Source organism: Oncorhynchus nerka, linkage group LG21, assembly GCF_034236695.1.
Source record: "Oncorhynchus nerka isolate Pitt River linkage group LG21, Oner_Uvic_2.0, whole genome shotgun sequence".
Classification (NCBI taxonomy): Eukaryota; Metazoa; Chordata; class Actinopteri; order Salmoniformes; family Salmonidae; genus Oncorhynchus; species Oncorhynchus nerka.
This window is the reverse complement of record NC_088416.1, coordinates 21,098,237-21,118,950: the sequence shown is the minus strand read 5'-3', so window position 1 is coordinate 21,118,950 and position 20,714 is coordinate 21,098,237. Positions and strand designations below refer to the sequence as shown.

Here is a 20,714-nt window from a genome sequence, read left to right as displayed (position 1 = left end):
CCAAAATGATTTATGTCGTACTAGCACAAATTACACTCTTCGTAATTGCATCATAGTTGCACAACATCGGTTGTGAATACTTTCACGCACACACCACACTGACAGAAGGCACACATTAAAATGACCGCTCACACAGACGCTCAAAGACATCCTGTGGAAACGCAACTAAACTCGCTGAAACACACAGCTGGAGAACCATGGTCACCTGACGCGCAGATGGAAAAACACAGTATTTCAGTGCAGTGTGTTCAGAGTCAAACAAGCAACTAGTAATTACAGCTTAGCCAGAGCAGAGCAGAGAGTTGTGTGGTGAAGGCTCTCAGACACACCCATCGTTGCCCACACACACTCTCCTCTTTCCTCCAGCTCCCAGCACAACAGGATGAGAGCATCTTAGCAAATAATGCAGGAAAGAGTTTGAAGAGCTCTGCACGGCATAGACTTTCCACCAGAATTAGTGTGATGTTTGGATATTTTCAGTCTGTGACTTGAGGCATGCCATCATGCGTCTGTGTTGTACTCACCACCAAAGAGTAGTCATACGTGCGCACGCATGCACACACACGGGGAAACCTGACATCCTATTCTAAATATAAAAAAGGGACTACCCACCTGACTTCATGGCTAAACTTAAAGGGACTATCCCTGACACTCTCCTCTATTTCAGACCACAATCCAAGTCCACCACAGGCCTGTGACCTACAAACTCACACACTGAACAGTATTTACCAATGCCTTCGATGACATTCCAGATCTAGTAATTCTATATCTATGATCCCCTGTTCGCCTAATTCTCCCAGCTCCAGAAACAGCAACCTAACCCTAAGGCCAACTGCTGGGTTTATATTGCACTCCAGTTTCTAAATCAAATCAAATTTTATTTGTCACATACACATGGTTAGCAGATGTTAATGCGAGTGTAGCGAAATGCTTGTGCTTCTAGTTCCGACAATGCAGTGATAACCAACAAGTAATCTAACTAACAATTCCAAAACTACTGTCTTATACACAGTGTAAGGGGATAAGGAATATGTACATAAGGATATATGAATGAGTGATGGTACAGAGCAGCATACAGTAGATGGTATCGAGTACAGTATATACATATGAGATGAGTATGTAGACAAAGTAAACAAAGTGGCATAGTTAAAGTGGCTAGTGACATAAGAATGCAGTCGATGATCTAGAGTACAGTATATACATATGCATATGAGATGAATAATGTAGGGTAAGTAACATTATATAAGGTAGCATTGTTTAAAGTGGCTAGTGATATATTTACATCATTTCCCATTATTAAAGTGGCTGGAGTTGGGTCAGTGTCAATGACAGTGTGTTGGCAGCAGCCACTCAATGTTAGTGGTGGCTGTTTAACAGTCTGATGGCCTTGAGATAGAAGCTGTTTTTCAGTCTCTCGGTCCCAGCTTTGATGCACCTGTACTGACCTCGCCTTCTGGATGATAGCGGGGTGAACAGGCAGTGGTTCGGTGGTTGATGTCCTTGATGATCTTTATGGCCTTCCTGTAACATCGGGTGGTGTAGGTGTCCTGGAGGGCAGGTAGTTTGCCCCCAGTGATGCGTTGTGCAGACCTCACTACCCTCTGGAGAGCCTTACGGTTGAGGGCGGAGCAGTTGCCGTACCAGGCGGTGATACAGCCCGCCAGGATGCTCTCGATTGTGCATCTGTAGAAGTTTGTGAGTGCTTTTGGTGACAAGCCGAATTTCTTCAGCCTCCTGAGGTTGAAGAGGCGCTGCTGCGCCTTCTTCACGACGCTGTCAGTGTGAGTGGACCAATTCAGTTTGTCTGTGATGTGTATGCCGAGGAACTTAAAACTTGCTACCCTCTCCACTACTGATCCATCGATGTGGATAGGGGTGTTCCCTCTGCTGTTTCCTGAAGTCCACAATCATCTCCTTAGTTTTGTTGACGTTGAGTGTGAGGTTATTTTCCTGACACCACACTCCGAGGGCCCTCACCTCCTCCCTGTAGGCCGTCTCGTCGTTGTTGGTAATCAAGCCTACCACTGTTGTGTCGTCCGCAAACTTGATGATTGAGTTGGAGGCGTGCATGGCCACGCAGTCGTGGGTGAACAGGGAGTACAGGAGAGGGCTCAGAACGCACCCTTGTGGGGCCCCGTGTTGAGGATCAGCGGGGAGGAGATGTTGTTACCTACCCTCACCACCTGGGGCGGCCCGTCAGGAAGTCCAGAACCCAGTTGCACAGGGCGGGGTCGAGACCCAGGGTCTCGAGCTTGATGACGAGCTTGGAGGGTACTATGGTGTTGAATGCCGAGCTGTAGTCGATGAACAGCATTCTCACATAGGTATTCCTCTTGTCCAGGTGGGTTAGGGCAGTGTGCAGTGTGGTTGAGATTGCATCGTCTGTGGACCTATTTGGGCGGTAAGCAAATTGGAGTGGGTCTAGGGTATCAGGTAGGGTGGAGGTGATATGGTCCTTGACTAGTCTCTCAAAGCACTTCATGATGACGGAAGTGAGTGCTACGGGGCGGTAGTCGTTTAGCTCAGTTACCTTAGCTTTCTTGGGAACAGGAACAATGGTGGCCCTCTTGAAGCATGTGGGAACAGCAGACTGGTATAGGGATTGATTGAATATGTCCGTAAACACACCGGCCAGCTGGTCTGCGCATGCTCTGAGGGCGCGGCTGGGGATGCCGTCTGGGCCTGCAGCCTTGCGAGGGTTAACACGTTTAAATGTCTTACTCACCTCGGCTGCAGTGAAGGAGAGACCGCATGTTTTCGTTGCAGGCCGTGTCAGTGGCAATGTATTGTCCTCAAAGCGGGCAAAAAGTTATTTAGTCTGCCTGGGAGCAAGACATCCTGGTCCGTGACTGGGCTGGGTTTCTTCTTGTAGTCCGTGATTGACTGTAGACCCTGCCACATGCCTCTTGTGTCTGAGCCATTGAATTGAGATTCCACTTTGTCTCTGTACTGACGCTTAGCTTGTTTAATAGCCTTGCGGAGGGAATAGCTGCATTGTTTATATTCGGACATATTACCAGACACCTTGCCCTGATTAAAAGCAGTGGTTCGCGCTTTCAGTTTCACGCGAATGCTGCCATCAATCCACGGTTTCTGGTTTGGGAATGTTTTTATCGTTGCTATGGGAACGACATCTTCGACGCACGTTCTAATGAACTCGCACACCGAATCAGCGTATTCGTCAATATTTCCATCTGACGCAATACGAAACATGTCCCAGTCCACGTGATGGAAGCAGTCTTGGAGTGTGGAGTCAGCTTGGTCTGACCAGCGTTGGACAGACCTCAGCGTGGGAGCCTCTTGTTTTAGTTTCTGCCTGTAGGCAGGGATCAGCAAAATGAAGTCGTGGTCAGCTTTTCCGAAAGGGGGGCGGGGCAGGGCCTTATATGCGTCGCGGAAGTTAGAGTAACAATGATCCAAGGTTTTACCACCCCTGGTTGCGCAATCGATATGCTGGTAAAATTTAGGGAGTCTTGTTTTCAGATTAGCTTTGTTAGCAGTCCAGCTACAATGAATGCAGCCTCCGGATAAATGGTTTCCAGTTTGCAAAGAGTTAAATAAAGTTCGTTCAGAGCCATCGATGTGTCTGCTTGGGGGGGGGGATATATACGGCTGTGATTATAATCGAGGAGAATTCTCTTGGAAGATAATGCGGTCTACATTTGATTGTGAGGAATTCTAAATCAGGTGAACAGAAGGATTTGAGTTCCTGTATGTTTCCTTCATCACACCATGTCTCGTTAGTCATGAGGCATACGCCCCCGCCACTCTTCTTACCAGAAAGATGTTTGTTTCTGTCGGCGCGATGCGTGGAGAAACCCGTTGGCTGCACCGCGTCGGATAGCGTCTTCCCAGTAAGCCATGTTTCTGTGAAGCAGAGAACGTTGCAGTCTCTGATGTCCCTCTGGAATGCTACCCTTGCTCGGATTTCGTCAACCTTGTTGTCAAGAGACTGGACATTGGCAAGAAGAATGCTGGGGAGTGGTGCGCGATGTGCCCTTTTTCGGAGTCTGACCAGAACACCGCCTCGTTTCCCTCTTTTTCGGAGTCGTTTCCTTGGGTCGCTGCATGCGATCCATTCCGTTGTCCTGTTTGTAAGGCAGAACACCGGATCCGCGTCGCGGAAAACATATTCTTGGTCGTACTGATGGTGAGTTGGCGCTGATCTTATATTCAGTAGTTCTTCTCGACTGTATGTAATGAAACCTAAGATGACCTGGGGTACTAATGTAAGAAATAACACGTAAAAAAACAAAAAACTGCATAGTTTCCTAGGAACGCGAAGCGAGGCGGCCATCTCAGTCGGCGCCGGAAGTTCTAATTCTCTCGGTTCTGTTCAATTGGGTTGTGTTCTATTGCTGGTGTGGGAGTTTGGCCCCAGCCCCACAGTGGCTAGGAGTCCCCCCCCCACAGAGCTCTTCAACATAGCCGGGGTTCTGGGCTTTGATCGCTCAGCCACTACAAGTGTGGTGTAGTGTGTATGTGTCTTTAGAGTGTGTGTGTGAAGGGTCTGGGATGAGTTGTTCAGGGAGAGTGAAGTAAAGAGAAGAATTCTCAGTTTTCCTAATGGAATTGGAGGTAGCTTTTGTTTTCATTTCCAGCAGGAAGCCAAACACATTTCCACAACAAACAAAAAAAGATCTGATTAGGCTGGAATAGGGCCAGCGAGACCGAGGGAGAGGTATGGATGGAGAGAAAGAGGGAGAAGAGAAAAAGAAAGGGTGTGAGAGAAAGACAACAGGAGGGAGGAGGAGAGGGTTAAGAGGTACAGTGGAGAACAGGCTGGATCATTGATCATTTGTAAAGAACACCCCTCTCCACACACACTGGGGCGTCCCCCTAGGGCCCAGACAAGCTGCATTAAGGGCAGCGAGGCATGCGGACGGTCTTTCCCAGAATGCCTTTGTGTTGCCGTCTCCGTCGAGACGCCCATTGTCGTCTGGAGGGCCGCTCAGGCCTCTAAAACACACACACACAGCCAGGGTCTTCCGTGAGGGAATGTAGGTCAGACACACTGAACGGGGGTTCTGGGATAAAAGGTGGTGCAGTGTCTGTCCACACGCTTAACAAAACGCACAGACAGACACTATCCCTTTACACACAGACATGCACCGACAGACTCACAAACGCACACAGACACACAATATCTGGGGGAATACATACCGTCTCATCACTAAAAGATGAATGTCTTCACTTACAGTACCATACACCCTTCAAAAAAAGCAAGCTATCATAATGGAGGGGTGGGGGGCAAGCTATTGTAATGGGGGGGGGGGGGGGGAATTCTAAAGCCAGACATAGGCAGTATCATCATATCATTGCTCTAAATATGTTCATTGTAGATAGGCAGAAGCCGAATATCATATCTATTGGTCCACTGTAGTGTAATAATATGGGAAACTGAGTTAGCCACGAGGCAGACGTTAAGTAGCAGTGTGGCCCATTGCCAATGAATGCACTACTACCGCGACCCAAATCCACAGCTCTGTGTCGGGGAATGTTGCTCAACTTTACTGAACCCCTGTGGTGGTGCCAAAACAGAAACCCTGTTCCTTGGCTTGGTGCAGACGGGAGCCAGTGGCGTTGTTGTTACTAAGGAGTTTTCGGTTCTTAAGCCTTCGGTCGAGTGCTCCTGCAAAGTTACGCGCGAACCGCACTGGATAATCGTACTCAAATTGAGCGTCGGCCTGAGTAGCCTAATATGGCTTTGATACTGTAGAAATATCAATATTCATAAAGAATCACTTTTTTTTTTAAACATTTTATTTTTATTTTTAAATTGGCTAATTTGCAAGAGATTTTATTTGAACACTGTGTGCATGTTCCACAAAAAACAGCCCTTGCTTTTAAACACAGCGAATATCATTTGCTAGGCTACTTAACATGTCGCTTCAAATGACAAAGAGAACCCTTCTAAAGCACAAAAACATGTTGCCCATGTCCAAATAGGTGTCAAGGCCAGTTCAGGGCCATTGTTTATATTAGCCTAGCGAAGTAGCGGCGTTGAACAAAACCGCATTCTCTTGGCGCTAACGAGCACTTGGGACAGGAAACCAGAAGTGAGCCACCCTCGCCTTGCATGGCGGATGGGGGTGGTCGGACCGAGCCTTCCTGGCATCCCAGTTCTTCCTGGGGATGTCTGGGAAGGGTGCGCAGGTGTGTGTGTGTGTGTTTACACATTGGGGCTCCCAGGCTAGGCCAGGAAGGAAAGGGAAGGTAAAGGATACTGCTGGAGTAGGACCTGCTGGAACCTGTCCGAGGCCAGGAAGATGGGGTGTGTCAACATGAAGTCATCCAGGAGTGTTTCTGTGAGAGAGAGAGAAGAAAATAGGCAGGAAAAGAAAGTGAGAGAAAGGGATTATGACGAGGGAATATTGGAAGAGGGAGAGGAAGAGAGCAGGAGAGAGAGAAAATGCACGTTAATTATGCATGGATATGCTTCTACAGCCGTTGCAGCTGAAGCTCCACTGTGCTTGTTTAACCGGTCATGCCCCAAAAGCTCTAATTTGATTATTGTGTCAGAGATAAAAAAATATATTAAAAAACGGGCGTCTGAAATCCCTTAACGTCACCTTTGTCGGCTGTTAAATCCCGGGCCCTGGCGCAGCGCGGGGGCTTCTGCTACTGGGATAAGATAAATCCTGTCTCAGTGAAACCGCCACCTGGTCCTCTGTGCTCCAATTCAGTCTGCAGTCTATAGCGCTACACCAGAGGGGAGGGCAATGTGGTGGCCTCTATTTATAAACCCTGACTAGGAGTCGCGGACCGGCTGGACTGCGGTTAAAGTCGCCCCAATCCCACTAAATCAGATGAGATTTCATTGACTCGTACTGTGTTATTACTATTTCAAAATGACAACAAACGAGGCGGATGAAATTGGAAAGTGTAGGCCCATTTCCTCTCTGGTTAGGGGAAGTTGTTATTCTGGACAAGCGGTAGACGGAGTGTGGAGGGATTGTTACCGGTGACATGCGATTGTGACAGGATTGACTTTCCCTAGTTTACTTCTGGTATTATGGGGATAAGCAGGCAAGTGGATACCTGACCTCACAGGGTCAGACATATGGGATAAAAGTGTTCTATTTTACAGACAGGTATTAACACACTAATCATCAACAAGACACCACACACACACACACACACACACACACTAGGGGTGTGAGGATGTTGACAATGTAGGCCTGCAGAGGTCTCTGTTCGGGATATGTAAAAATAAAATTAAAATGTAAAAAAGGTTTTTATGAAAATTACTAGAAGCTGAGACAAAGAGTGGCGCCTCAAATTCCATTACCCAGAGTGCATCATTAAGAGCGCACTCACTAGACGTGCTAATCAAACCTCCCCCATGCTCGATCCCAGACTGAGACGGTCACAAAATGGAACCCACTGACCTCTGAGGGTGTGTGTATTTGAATTTGGCACACGTTGGAGCGGGGCTGGGACAGTGGAATGGCAATACCTGCTTAGGATTCATAAAGCGTAGAAAGCATGGAGGTGTTGGCTGTTACTGTTCGATCACCACTAGATTAAGACCTGTTCAGACCGCTCTTCTTCCTGGCCCATTCTTACTGAATCCTTCACATTTCAACAGGAACGAAAGAACATACTGTGTGACATTGGATATAATGAATAACTTCAGATGTCATTCTCTGTATGTGATTCTACTTCTAGGGTCTATGTACCATGCTTGATTGTAATAGCGGCTTCTGATCCACTCACTGCCTAAAGTATCCACTACATATGGCAATTATGCTCTTCCAATGAACGTAATATATGGTGTCGGTGTCCATGTGTGGATGACATTTAATGATGTATTGTGTGTTCGACTGCTAGCGTGTGTGTCTGTCTGTAGTCTCTGCGTGCTGCAGTGAGTGAGTCCACGTATTGTCGACCTCTTGGCAGTACTGGTTTCCCCACAGTTGCCTGGGAGACGCCACGTTGAGTGGCTGCAGTGAGACTGAGCCCAGAAAGAGAGAGAGGGAGCGGAAGAGCAGAGGAAGCAAACAGAACAATATGAAAGTAGCAACAGACAGGCAAAGCAAAGAGAGAGGAGAGGAACGAAATAGCACGAGAGAGAGAGTGTGAACGTGGGTGGCGGAGGAGAAACAAATGGGATGCAAAAGGAGAGAGAACCAGAGGAAAGTGCATGAGAAAGAGAGAATAAGAGGAGTGGGTGAGTGAGTGAGGAAGAGGGGTGAAGGGACGCAGGTTTCAATCTTCTTCCCCATCATTATCCCCCTGGAGCTGTGTGTGTGACCACAGGAAAATAGCACATCTGTTCAACTCCATACCTGCAAAGGAACAGCAGGGCACTACAGAGCTAGCTATGAAGTGCAGTGTGGCAGAAGAGACCATAGAAACAAATAGCATAGAGATGACACATTCCTTGTTTGTTTCATGTGGAGCTTACATTCTAAAGTCTCATTGTAAGAGGCCAGCATAGATCTGAATGTGAGAGAAGGCATCATGTTTGACTCATCCAATATGGCTGCCGGGCTCTCGGGCAGGTTGCCACTGTGTTTTGTTGGGGATGTCTGTTCAGTCCATTCATGTTCTAGATGAGGGGGAAGACCCATTTTGACAGGCTCGTAGATCCACACAGTGGTAACAGAGAGATGGCCACTGATAATCTCCCTGCTCCTCTGTCAAACTCTAACACGGTGTGTCCAACTTCCACGCCAAAGAGATAAATAGCATGTGCTGAAGATGGATCGGCGCACGTAACAGGGGTGGGAAGACGTTTTCCCTCTCGCCTGTTCTCTCGCTTTCTCTCCTCCCACCACACATTTTGCAGAAGCTTAAAGTGCAGAAAATCTCTGGCTCAGATTAGAATTGAGCACACTGCTCCACATGACAGGAGTGGGAGAGGAGCACAAATCCAACTCCCACATAAACACAGACACAAAACACATACGCCCCAGAATCTCAAACATGTGCACCCCCACGCACACGCTGTACATGTACACATAAACGTGCATGCTTATGCATTCATGCGAAGGTAGATTATTTCAAATGGATACTACACATACGTACAAAACTAATTTACAGATGACAGACTCTCTCATTCAAACACCTGTGCATAAACAGAAATAAATTAAATAAAAAATAAAACACTCCCTCCCTGCCCACCTCCCCCAGTCTGTGCCTACATTCAAACGACAAGAGGGCTGTGGTGGGAGGGGGGGGGGGGGGGGGTGAAGGCCATGCATGCGTGTTTGAGATTTGGAGTGGGCAGAGCATACAGCCTTGAAGAACACCCTATCCCCTTTCTCTCTAGCCCTGCAGGAAGCACAATGGCTGGGAGGGGAGGAGTGCACACTCCCTTCAGGGGTGGAAAATGGCAGGATGGAGAGATGGAAGGAGGTTGTTGTTCAAGTCACAGCTGTGGACCACCTCATACCAAGGGGGAGTAGTTTCAGAATCATAACGCGAGGTCTGGAGACCGCTCATAAAGCAACAGCTGTACATGTGGTTTGGTTCTGGATGTGAACCAGTGGGACTGATTCAAAAACAAGATATTTACTCCGGAGGTGCTGACCTGTTGCACCCTCTACAACCACTGTGACCCTGCTGGTCCTTAATGGCCATGTACTCTTATAATCTCAACCTGGCACAGCCAGAAGAGGACTGGCCACCCCTCAGAGACTGGTTCCTCTCTAGGTTTCTTCCTATGTTTCTGCCCTTCTAGGGAGTTTTTCAAAGCCACCGTGCTTCTACATCTGCATTGCTTGCTGTTTGGGGTTTTAGGCTGGGTTTCTGTACAGCACTTTGTGACATCTGCTGATGTAAAAAAGTGCTTTATAAATATATTTGATTTAATATTGGAGACACAAAAGCAGATTTCAGCCCATCCCTAGCTACTAACTGAACTCGTCTGGTATGCAGTTATATAAAACTGTGATACGTATCCCGTTTCTATGGTGACCTTGTCTTTTTGACTGTACTCTACCTTACTATGCGCACACACGCGCCCTCAGCGCTCTCTTAAGTGTTTGGGTTTCAGCAAGAAGTGGTCAGATGGAGAGGTAGAGAGAGTGTGTGTGTGTGTGTGTGTGTGTGTGTGTGTGTGTGCGCGAGTTTGTGTGTGTACTCTCTGTATCTGCCTGTCGGCGCTTGTCCCACTTATCTGGTGCATCTCCAGCCCTCTGCCCACCTTTCCCACGCCAATTCTCATTCTCCACCTCCAAACACACAGCCATTGACATGCAAATGAACACCAGGGCAAATATAAAAACACACACGCACACAATCCTGCGTTGAAATGGCAGAGGAACAATTCACACACACACAAAGCAGATATGCATGGACAATCTGGATTTAGTTAGTAACCCTAAAGCAAATGGTGACAAACATAAACACAGACACGCAGCATTGGTTCCCTGCTGTTCATAGTGAACGGCAGCCCTCTTCTCTGGTTAACCTAATTCAAGCTGCACCCAGGAGCTACACGGAGGCATTCCCTCCCCAACCACAACCCTCCCTTTTTGGGCAGTGGAGAGACTCGTCTGAAGAAAGGCTCAAATATGCATCCGAGGGCATCCAACTTGAGGAAATGCCTGTGCCAGTCACATAGCATTATCCACACTTGTGGGAAAGTATCAGACACATAGATGAAGTACCAGTCAAAAGGTCTGGACCCACATATTCATTCGTGTTTAAAAAAACAAACAATTTTCTACAATGTAGAATAATAGTGAAGACCTCAAAACTATGAAATAACACATGGAATCATGTAGCAACCAAAAAAGTGTTAAAGAAATACACAATTATATTTTAGATTCTTCAAAGTTGCAACCCTTTGCCTTGACAGCTTTGCACACTCTTGGCATTCCCTCAACCAGCTTCATGAAGTCGTCACCTGGAATGCATTTCAATTTACAGGTGTGCCTTGTTAGAAGTTAATTTGTGGAATTTCAACCCAATAGAGATGGTTTGGGATGAGTTGGACCGCAGAGTGAAGGAAAATCAGACAAAAAGTGCTCAGCATATGTGGGAACTCCTTCAAGACTGTTGGAAAAGCATTCCTCATGAAGCTGGTCGAGAGAATTCCAAGAGTGTGCAAAGATTGCATCAAGGCAAACTTTGAAGAATTTCAAATATATTTTGATTTGTTGAACACTTTTGTGGTTACTACAGTCATGGCCAAAAGTTGAGAATGACAAAAAATATACATTTTTACAAAGTCTGCTGCCTCAGTTTGTATGATGGCAATTTGCATATACTCCAGAATGTTATGAAGAGTGATCAGATTAATTGCAAAGTCCCTCTTCGCCATGCAAATGAACTGAATCCCCCAAAAACATTTCCACTGCATTTCAGCCCTGCCACAAAAGGACCAGCTGACAACGTCAGTGATTCTCTCATTAACACAGGTGTGAGTGTTGAAGAGAACAACGCTGGAGATCACTCCGTCATGCTGATTGAGTTCGAATAACAGACTGGAAGCTTCAAAAGGAGGGTGGTGCTTGGAATAATTGCTCTTCCTCTGTCAACCATGGTTACCTGCAAGGAAACACGTGCCGTCATCATTGCTTTGCACAAAAAGGGCTTCACAGGCAAGGATATTGCTGCCAGTAAGATTGCACCTAAATCAACCATTTATCGGATCATCAAGAACTTCAAGGAAAGCGGTTCAATTGTTGTGAAGAAGACTTCAGGGCGCCCAAGAAAATCCAGCAATCGCCAGGACCGTCTGGCCGTTGATTCAGCTGCGGGATCGGGGCACCACCAGTACAGAGCTTGCTCAGGAATGGCAGCAGGCAGGTGTGAGTGCATCTGCATGCACTGTGAGGCGAAGACTTTGAGGATGGCCTGGTGTCAAGAAGGGCAGCAAAGAAACCACTTCTCTCCAGGAAAAACATCAGGAACAGACAGGCAAAAGGTACAGGGATTGGACTGATGAATCCCCATTCAGATTGTTTGGGGCATCTGGAAAATACTTGTCCGGAGAAGACAAGGTGAGCGCTACCATCAGTCCTGTGTCATGCCAACAGTAAAGCATCCTGAGACCATTCATGTGTGGGGTTGCTTCTCATCCAAGGGAGTGGGCTCACTCATAATTTTGCCTAAGAACACAGCCACGAATAAAGAATGGTACCAACACATCCTCCAAGAGCAACTTCTCCCAACCATCCAGGAACAGTTTGGTGACGAACAATGCCTTTTCCAGCATGATGGAGCACCTTGCCATAAGGCAAAAGTGATAACTAAGTGGCTCGGGGAACAAAACATCAACATTTTGGGTCCATGGCCAGGAAACTCCTCAGACTTTAATCCCATTGCGAACTTGTGGTCAATCCTCAAGAGGCGGGTGGACAAACAAAAACCCACAAATTCTGACAAACTCCAAACATTGATTATGCAAGAATGGGCTGCCATCAGTCAGGATGTGGCCCAGTTAGTTGACAGCATGCCATGGTTGATTGCAGAGGTCTTGAAAAAGAAGGGTCAACACTGCAAATATTGTCTCTTTGCATCAACTTCATGTAATTGTCAATAAAAGCCTTTGACACTTATGAAATGCTTGTAATTATACTTCAGCATTCCATAGTAACATCTGACAAAACTATCGAAAGACACTGAAGCAGCAAACTTTGTGGAAATGAATATTTGTGTCATTCTCAAAACTTATGGCCACGACTGTACATGATTCCCTGTGTTATTTCATAGTTTTGAAGTCTTCACTACTATTCTACAATGTAGAAAATTGTAAAAATAAAGAAAAACCCTGGAATGAGGTGTCCAAACTTTTGACTGGTCCTAATATATATATATATATATACACACACACACAGATTTGGAAGCACTGCTCTACTGTTTATTATAGGTCCACTGTAATAGGACACTTCATGCACGTTGTTATTTTCCCAAGACACTCCCACCAAGCAACACTACGGGTCACTCCCCAGATGTGTAAGCGATACGCCCACATGGCGTCTCCCTCTAGTACACGCCCCTGTGACAGAGCTATAAGAATAAGTGCACATGTACAAACACACATGGCTGCCATGGGAAACACCCTTAATCAATAGACTTCACCAAGAAAGAAAAGGCTAAGATGTTTTTCCTCAGTTTAGTTTGAGCACACGTTGTTGCCCTTCAACTCAGCTGCTGTGACCTTTTGTCTGCTATTCACACATTTAAAGAGCATGTTGGAACTGAAGGTTGGGATTGATGGGTCTCTGTTGGAGCCCTTCGAACAGCAGAACTCAGGAGGAGATGGCTACTGCAAACATATGCCTTTCACCTTTCCTCCATTTCTCGTCACTGACGTTTCCCCGAGGTTCTGAAAGAAGAATCTACCGCACAATGCTTTCGTTGGAAAGTTTGAACTACTAACATTTTGCTCTTCACACTGTGTGTTCAGAGGATACTCTAAGTAACAATGCACCTGCCATAGTGGCTTCTTGCCTTCTCCAAATCATCTCAGTTTATCATCATGTAGCATGTACATCTTCCTCTGGCCCTTATGCTGGGGACCATTCTGGAGAGAGTATGCTTCTCGGCCCTGGATTGTCCCTTAAATGTAACCTGACATTTTTCCATGCTAGTCAATTATCTCTAATACAACTGTTCCCAAATCAGATTCCTAAGCCTGCCAAGTTGATTGGTCTACTATCCCCTGAGATTAGGCCTGTTCCTGGGTCAATATTTAGTGTTTACAGGGGGAGGGACGGAGGACGGAGGGTTGTTATTACTGCCACTGGTTAGCGGCGTTTCTCCTAGCGTGCTTGGGGCCATCTGTGTGTGAGCGTGTGTGCCTAATGTGGCACCTCGAACGGCAGAGAAAATAACCACTGCTCCTGTCACGTCAAAGGATGTCAAGTGGCGGGGCAGTTCACCAGGGTAAGTCATCGTCACTACCCGGCTGGCTAGGCTGCTGCAACCCGACTCCCTCTGGATGGTCAACACTCGGAGAAAGAAGCCACTGCACTGATCTACTTGTCATCAGCCCACCTGGATGGGCTAGTAGGTAAAGAAGTGCTGATTAGATGAGAACATCCTTATGATACAGAAGCCAGTTAACAAGTGTATTTTGCTCGATCGCTCTGTCCCCTTCTTCCGCTCACTGGCTGGCACACTGTCCACATAGTTTATGGAAGCTCTATTCCCTCTCTCCCAAGTCTCATGTTCTCAAACACTCAACTCCTTCCTTCCTGCACTCTCTCTGTTTCTCTTCCTCCCACTCCTCCTCCTCCTCTTGCTTCCCTGCGAGTGCTGGTTGCCATGTGAACAGGTGCTGTGCTGGAGAGCCTCTTTTCCACGCCGGGCACACAGATAGACAAGCTCCAACCCGCTCTCTCACACACACATCCAAGCACACACTCTTATGCAAGCACATAAATGCACACATCCATCCAAGCTAAAAAAGTACAGAAATCCAAACACATGCACACACACACGCAAAAAAAAAACTACAGAGACACACACACACAGTAAGGCAAGTCAATCAGCCCTGGAGGGCCCCATCGTGCTCTCCTCTCCCCAGAGTGGTCCAGGTGCGTGGGCTAAAGAGGAGAGGAGAGTGCAGGCATGTAGAGGGGGGGGGTCAGCCATCCCTTCCTTCCTTATGTAAAAGCATCCAAAAAGGAGTGGGCACTAGGCTAGCAGCTTCTCTTTTAATCCCTCTTTCTTTCCATAAAAGAATCATCAGAATCCCTCCCACACTGCCCAACGCAATCACATTTTCTCTCTGCACTTTGTACCTTTTCCGCCGCTTGCCTTTCGTTCCACAAGACTTTGCAGCTGCGTGCCTCAGAGTCTCAGAACAACCGCCTAAGGAGCGTCTCTCTCTGGATGTGGAATGTAAAAGCAATGAGAGCATCAAGCGAAGTTAAAGTCTAGTTTAAATATCCCACTTGGCTTTGTGAATAACTGATGTGGAGTGTTTGATACAAGGCATGTTCCCTCTGCATTGCAAGTGTTTCAAAGCCATCAACCCCCCCCCCCCCCCCTCCCCAAGTCCTTGTCATTCTGCTGCTGCAACACAAAACAACCATGTAATGTACTGTAAGCAACTGCTGCAGCATCTCCAGGGCCCCCCGACACGCTCGTCTGTATCGACCATAGTTATTTTAACCCATTATTGTACCCGTGGGTGACCGGTTTCAAATCTCTTCTACTCGTTTAGTTTCATGCTTTTACATGCAATACCATTGGTATACTAAGAATATGTACAGTCCAAAATGTACAGGATGTGGAGAGGCAAATTCACCCGCTTTGTTATTATGGGGAGAGTCAATCCATCTGTTTTCGTCAGACAATAATAGTGGGAATGGGACTGTAGACATGTGGTTTCCCAGGTTGAAACACGCATCGCAAGTTAGACGTGGCTTCATTAACAGATTGTTTTGATCTAGACTTCCACTGGAACTCGGAGACTGTACACACCTAAAAAAAAAAAGAAGTTGCCTAACCCTTGCCTCAACACGCCCGTTCCGAGAGCCAATGGTGTGATTGGACAAGAAATGAAACCACAAGGTAAAACAGGGTTACACAAGAGCAGGGCCGTTGACCTTGGGAAAAGGACGGGACTTTTTTAGATAGGGGCTGTCAAAATGCTTCTAATCTGTTCTTTACCTGCGGCTCGGTCTCCCCTCTCTCTCTCACACACACACACACACACACACACACACACACAGGGCAGTGACTCAGACGGTTTATGGTGTTTGGAGCGCCACTCAGCCAACACTGATCTGGGACTGCTGATATGGACAGCCTGGTGCATTGTATCTCTGTGAGAGCACTGTGGTATGGGGTGGTAAAATGTTATTGGGTGTGGTGTACTCAGGTCTGTCAGGTAGTGTGTCAGACAGGAGGGTGTGAGACAGGGAGTCATAAGGTGCAAGGGGTTGGGGAGCATGCCGTGTTTAGTTCGTAGTGGACCTTGTTGACATTGTTTCACCATAAACACATTTGCATCCAACAGACACAATTCCGAATTAGAAACATTCACACTATATAAACCAGGATCAAGATCCAACCTAGATCCATAATCCAAAGATTCATTTCTGCTCCACATGTAAGGGTGGGCAGGTCTGCTCAATCTGGTCCGCTATTGGTAACTAATCCTGGATTAGCCGCGCTTTTTCAGATTTTCTACATATTCTAGAACATCCCCATCCAAACAGCAGCGAGCTCGGCCCTCCAAGAAACAGGTTAAACGAGATTAAACACATTTAAAGCTATCTGGGTTGCAGTTCCCTAAGTGTTTATAACACCAACGCAGCTCGCTGAAGTGAATTAAGTCAAAGAGAAAAATGAGTCTGAGGGAGAGAAAAAAAAATGAAAGTCAAACAAAATAGTGACCTTTTGGAATGGACCAGATGAACTCTCATGAACCCCCTTCAGACGTACGACAACCAAGTTCTCTGTATATGTATTTGTCAAACTCAAAGCATACATAGATAAGGTTCAACATTAACCCATGTATCAATACAATCTCCCATTTTGATTCATTCTGGAATCACACCTGCCGTTTCAAACACGACCATTGGCTGCTATACAAAGCCAATTCGATCTCTAGCAATACTATGCTGCTTCTCTCGTCTTATGAATGATGCAGTGGAGATATGCCTTTTCCTGTAGAATACAGTAGGGGGAAATTGACAACAAAAAAACAAGAGCAAGAGAGAGGAATTCGAGCTCAGTCAATTCAGGCTCAGTCAGTTTGACAGGAACATACAGGATGACCCGGGGAGCAGGTCAGCGAGGTCATCGGAAAGGAGGTACACTGGCTTTGCAATGCATAATGGGGGATGGTTTCCCGCAAGCAGAATAGTTTTGTGAAAATTTGCTGGAGGTGCAGTGAACCCTTATGCACTAAAATAACCTAGGAAGAGCAGATTCCTCCTGCAACAGAGCAAAAGGAACCGATGTGGATTATCACTAAACAGTAGATCTCAATAAGAGTCCTCCACACAGCTAATTGCCGGTGTTCATTCTGAGACATTTCCTGATCATATTTTAATTGAGCTGTTCACCGTTGCCCGTAATAATGCCTGAACAGCACATCACAGTCGTACTTCATAAACCTATTGGATTTCCCCAGAGAGACCTGGCAATAGTGTTACAGTGTGCGAAACCCACATCATGCGCCGATGCAACAGGTACATTGAGCAGAATCCGAGGATTGGCTGGGAGGACAATCTGCATGTTACACAGGAAGCCCCGGCAATCCACCTTGGAAAACTCTGTTAATAAATCCTGTTACTGCAGGACTTGTTGAGAAAAAAATTCTCCACTGCTTTTCTCACAATGAGGTATGGCATTGGCAAAGCTGCATAGTAAAAATGGACCTACTGGAGGATTCACTCAAAGGCAGACATTGACAGCAGGGGTGTCATCTAATGCAGCGTATCACTCACCCAACCATCCCCCACGGGATAGGCATACATCATGACCACTAACCTACTTGCCTTCAACAACAACAACTGCCTGGGAATCTTCTCTGGCACCATTCCAAGAACCCATCACCAGCTCCATCACAAACATATGTTTATGGTTGCTGTATTACAGTGTATTCATATCTGGGCTCAGCGTTGCGTAGGTTGCTTTCTAGCCTTAATCCGTTACCTGTACAAAATTGTAATCAGTAGCCTCATTTTTGGATTACCGAAACTCGGCAATGTAATCCGATTCAGTTTAAGATGACTTTTCCCTTTAGGAGGCAGCACATGCAAACCTCACTGGCCACATTGGCTAAAGTAGAACTTGGTTCTATTTGAGACGCCCAGCAAGTCCCCTCCTTATTGGATATCAGGAAGATTCAAACCCAGGTGGAAGCTTGAAAGACAAATTAGGAGATGAATTAACGATAACGGAGTCAGAATCCACAGGGGGGAACAAACTTAAACCCCTTTTCAACGCTGAATGGAATGTTGTTGTTTTTTTTTACCGCAAATATGCTTTCTGAATTTCAAAGTAATCCAAGAAGTAATCATGTAGTTTTACAAAAGTATCTGTAATTTGATTCATATTTTTGCTGGCAACGTAATTGATTAGGGTTCATTTTCATCAGATTACATGTCAGTTACTCCCCAACCCTGTCTGGGTTTAATTAAAAATTGGTCACAACCTCCAAATTTCAATTTGGAGAGTCTAAAGGGCAGAGTCAATAGATCTATGACACACACACACACCAAAGTGGCTATGCATCTGGCACCTTTGACGCTAACGATACCAATTCATATTTGTTATAGTCACAGGAAATATGGAGAGAAATGCTACAGATATGTAGGGTGCGGATATTCTTCTTCTTTAAAGTGTGCAATGGTGTCTTCTAGATTGGTCTACAAAGTGTTCAACATATTATTGTTTGAATTCTGCATACTCATCTCCTCACAATTCCTTGTGATACAAAATCATTTTGGATCAAACCCTTTAGGATAATAATGTAGAATAAAACATGATTAAACCCATTGTGTCGTCTGCTCTTTAGCTGCCAACAGAAACATTGCATTTTAGGATGAGAATCATGACCTCCTTTTTTAGAAATAAATAAATAAAAGTGCACAAGCTCAGCAGCCAATGTGCGAAGACTAGCGCGATCCTCCATGACCGATCATGAAGCAGCCAGTTTCCATATGAAAGACACCCTGCTACTGTAATAGGCATGTGCACATGAGCTCAATCAAAATGTTACGTTGAGAATAAACTGAACCCTACACATTAGATTTAGGGAGAGTTTCGTTTTGGGTTTTAAGTGGCCGACCAACACGTAAATATGATTCAATTTGCGAGGTCTTCTTTTCTAGAGGCGTGAGAAACATCTGGACCATCCCTTTTAATAACAGACTTTCATTTTTTCTTAGCGAGGACAGCCGTTCTTATGTAACCGTAGAATCAGTTAATATAACAAGGCAATGATGGGAAGAATCCCTTCTGCACCAACCACCGCCTAATCCAATCATTCTACAGCCTGGAATAAATCACTGACTGATTATTTGGAGTTTCTGTTATTGTTATGAGTAAAAGGAGAAAATAAGCAAAAGCTTAGTTATTTTCAATAGCCTATGTAGACTAGGATATAGCCTAATCAAGGACCAAATGGTAGTTTTGGGTTCCTGGATAGACTACATTCCTTTGACAAGTGAATAGCTTGGCTAATTTGCAAAAGTGAAACGCAAGAACACCATGATTTGGTGTGAAACAGTTGAGGAATTAGTCAAACAACTGAGTGTGATGATTGACAAGGCCAATAGGTGGATGCATTGTGTTGCATAAATGCGGTTGATTGACGAGGTCCATTTACCTGTGCAGTTGCCATATCGTTTGCCCGCCACACTGTCCAGGAGCGCCAGCGCCAGGTTGTCCGGTGTGTCCGCAGGCAGCGGGGTCCAGCTCGTGTCCAGACTCGCCTCGGAGCTTTGCTCATCGCTAGACAGCGACGGGCTCCTAATGTCCGCAGTGGCCGAGGGCCAGCACGGTGCTTCCTCAGTGTCCGGGCTGAACACCTCCCTGGCCGGACCGCTCTCTGGAGAAGTCTCCCTGAAAAACGGAACCACCCGAGACAGGCTGGCTCGCCGCCGAGAAGCGCCAGTGCCAGTCGCCTTCTCCCCAAAGCCACCAGCTCGAGTGAGCGCCGTTGTCTGTTTCTTCAAAAACTTTTCCAGGGGCTTCATTCCCGCCGGCATTTTGATACAATACCGCAAAAAAAATGCTTTTTTCGATGGTGATTGATATTAACTTGAATACCTCTGCAGGAACTATCGTTGTGTGACTACATTATACAAGCATCCATGCGTACTTCTATTGACCTGTCTTCGTAGTAAGCTCTTGCATGGAAATAATTAACCCATTTGTCAAATCATGATTTTAAAAGATCATTGTAAAAATCCGATTTGTGAAGCAGCAGTCTATCGACGTCGGCGACAGCGTGTTCACAGACGACTGCACGTTCTGGCTGAGTGGCATTTATCGCAAAATATCAAAACCTGCTCCACAACAACCGCTCCCTGGCGTCTCCACCTCTGCAGACGTTTCGGGCGCGTCAATGAACAATGTTTGTCAGTTTCAAGCAGCGGCCAAAATACACTGGATGACGAACACACACTCTCAGCAGAGCACAGTGCGATAAACCGAAACAAAATATAAGGATAACAGCGGGGGGTGGTAAATAGGCGCCCCAGTAGATTTTTACCAGCGACAAATGCGACGCGTCTCTGCCGCATGGGGTATGTCTTGCTGCTGGCGTCAAAGCAATCTACTGCAGTAATATCGCCAGTGGGAATGGCCTCGGCCCCTCAGCATGTGTGGGAGCTTGTTCAGATAAGTACCAGCGTTTCCCTCTCCCCTTCTCCGTTTGAATGCTTATTGAATGCAGTGGTTCGAGCTCTGTGTGGACAAACGCACACCCCCGAAGAGTGTGAATGTGCTGTATTTGGGACCGCTGCTATATTAACTCGCCCACTCACTCCCTCCATTCCTTCCTTCATCTGCAGTTGCGCGTTTGTTGCAGTCAGTACTCCTCAGTGCCTGCTGAATGGCAGCTGCTCACTCCCACTGAAAACCAGGGCCGGTCTTTGGCATAAATGATATAGGTGGTTGCCTCGTGCCCCCGGCCGCTAGGGGGCCCCGAACAATAAAAACTGAAGGGGGAACTCAGTTGGGGTCTAAACTTACTGTTTAGCGCTAGAATAGTAGTATACACAAGGTGCAATTTCGAAATGTAGTTGTGCATCAGCAGTTTCCCTCTAGTTATGTCAGTCACTGAC

At 46.3% G+C, this 20,714-nt stretch overlaps 1 protein-coding gene across 2 annotated transcripts in view; it reads right to left on the bottom strand.

Annotated features, from left to right (window-relative positions):
- The window catches only part of LOC115104073 (rap guanine nucleotide exchange factor-like 1), a 35,765-nt gene extending 15,257 nt beyond the window's left edge, over positions 1-20,508 (bottom strand). For both annotated transcript variants that reach the window (XM_029625250.2, XM_029625251.2), the window contains exons 1-2: positions 19,253-20,508; positions 6,228-6,306 (exon numbers count right to left, since the gene is read on the bottom strand). In XM_029625250.2, the coding sequence (XP_029481110.1) occupies positions 6,228-6,306; positions 19,253-19,634 (461 nt within the window). In that variant the 5' untranslated portion in view covers positions 19,635-20,508. The remainder of the gene's footprint in view (positions 1-6,227; positions 6,307-19,252) is intronic.
- Positions 20,509-20,714: the final 206 nt, after the last annotated feature.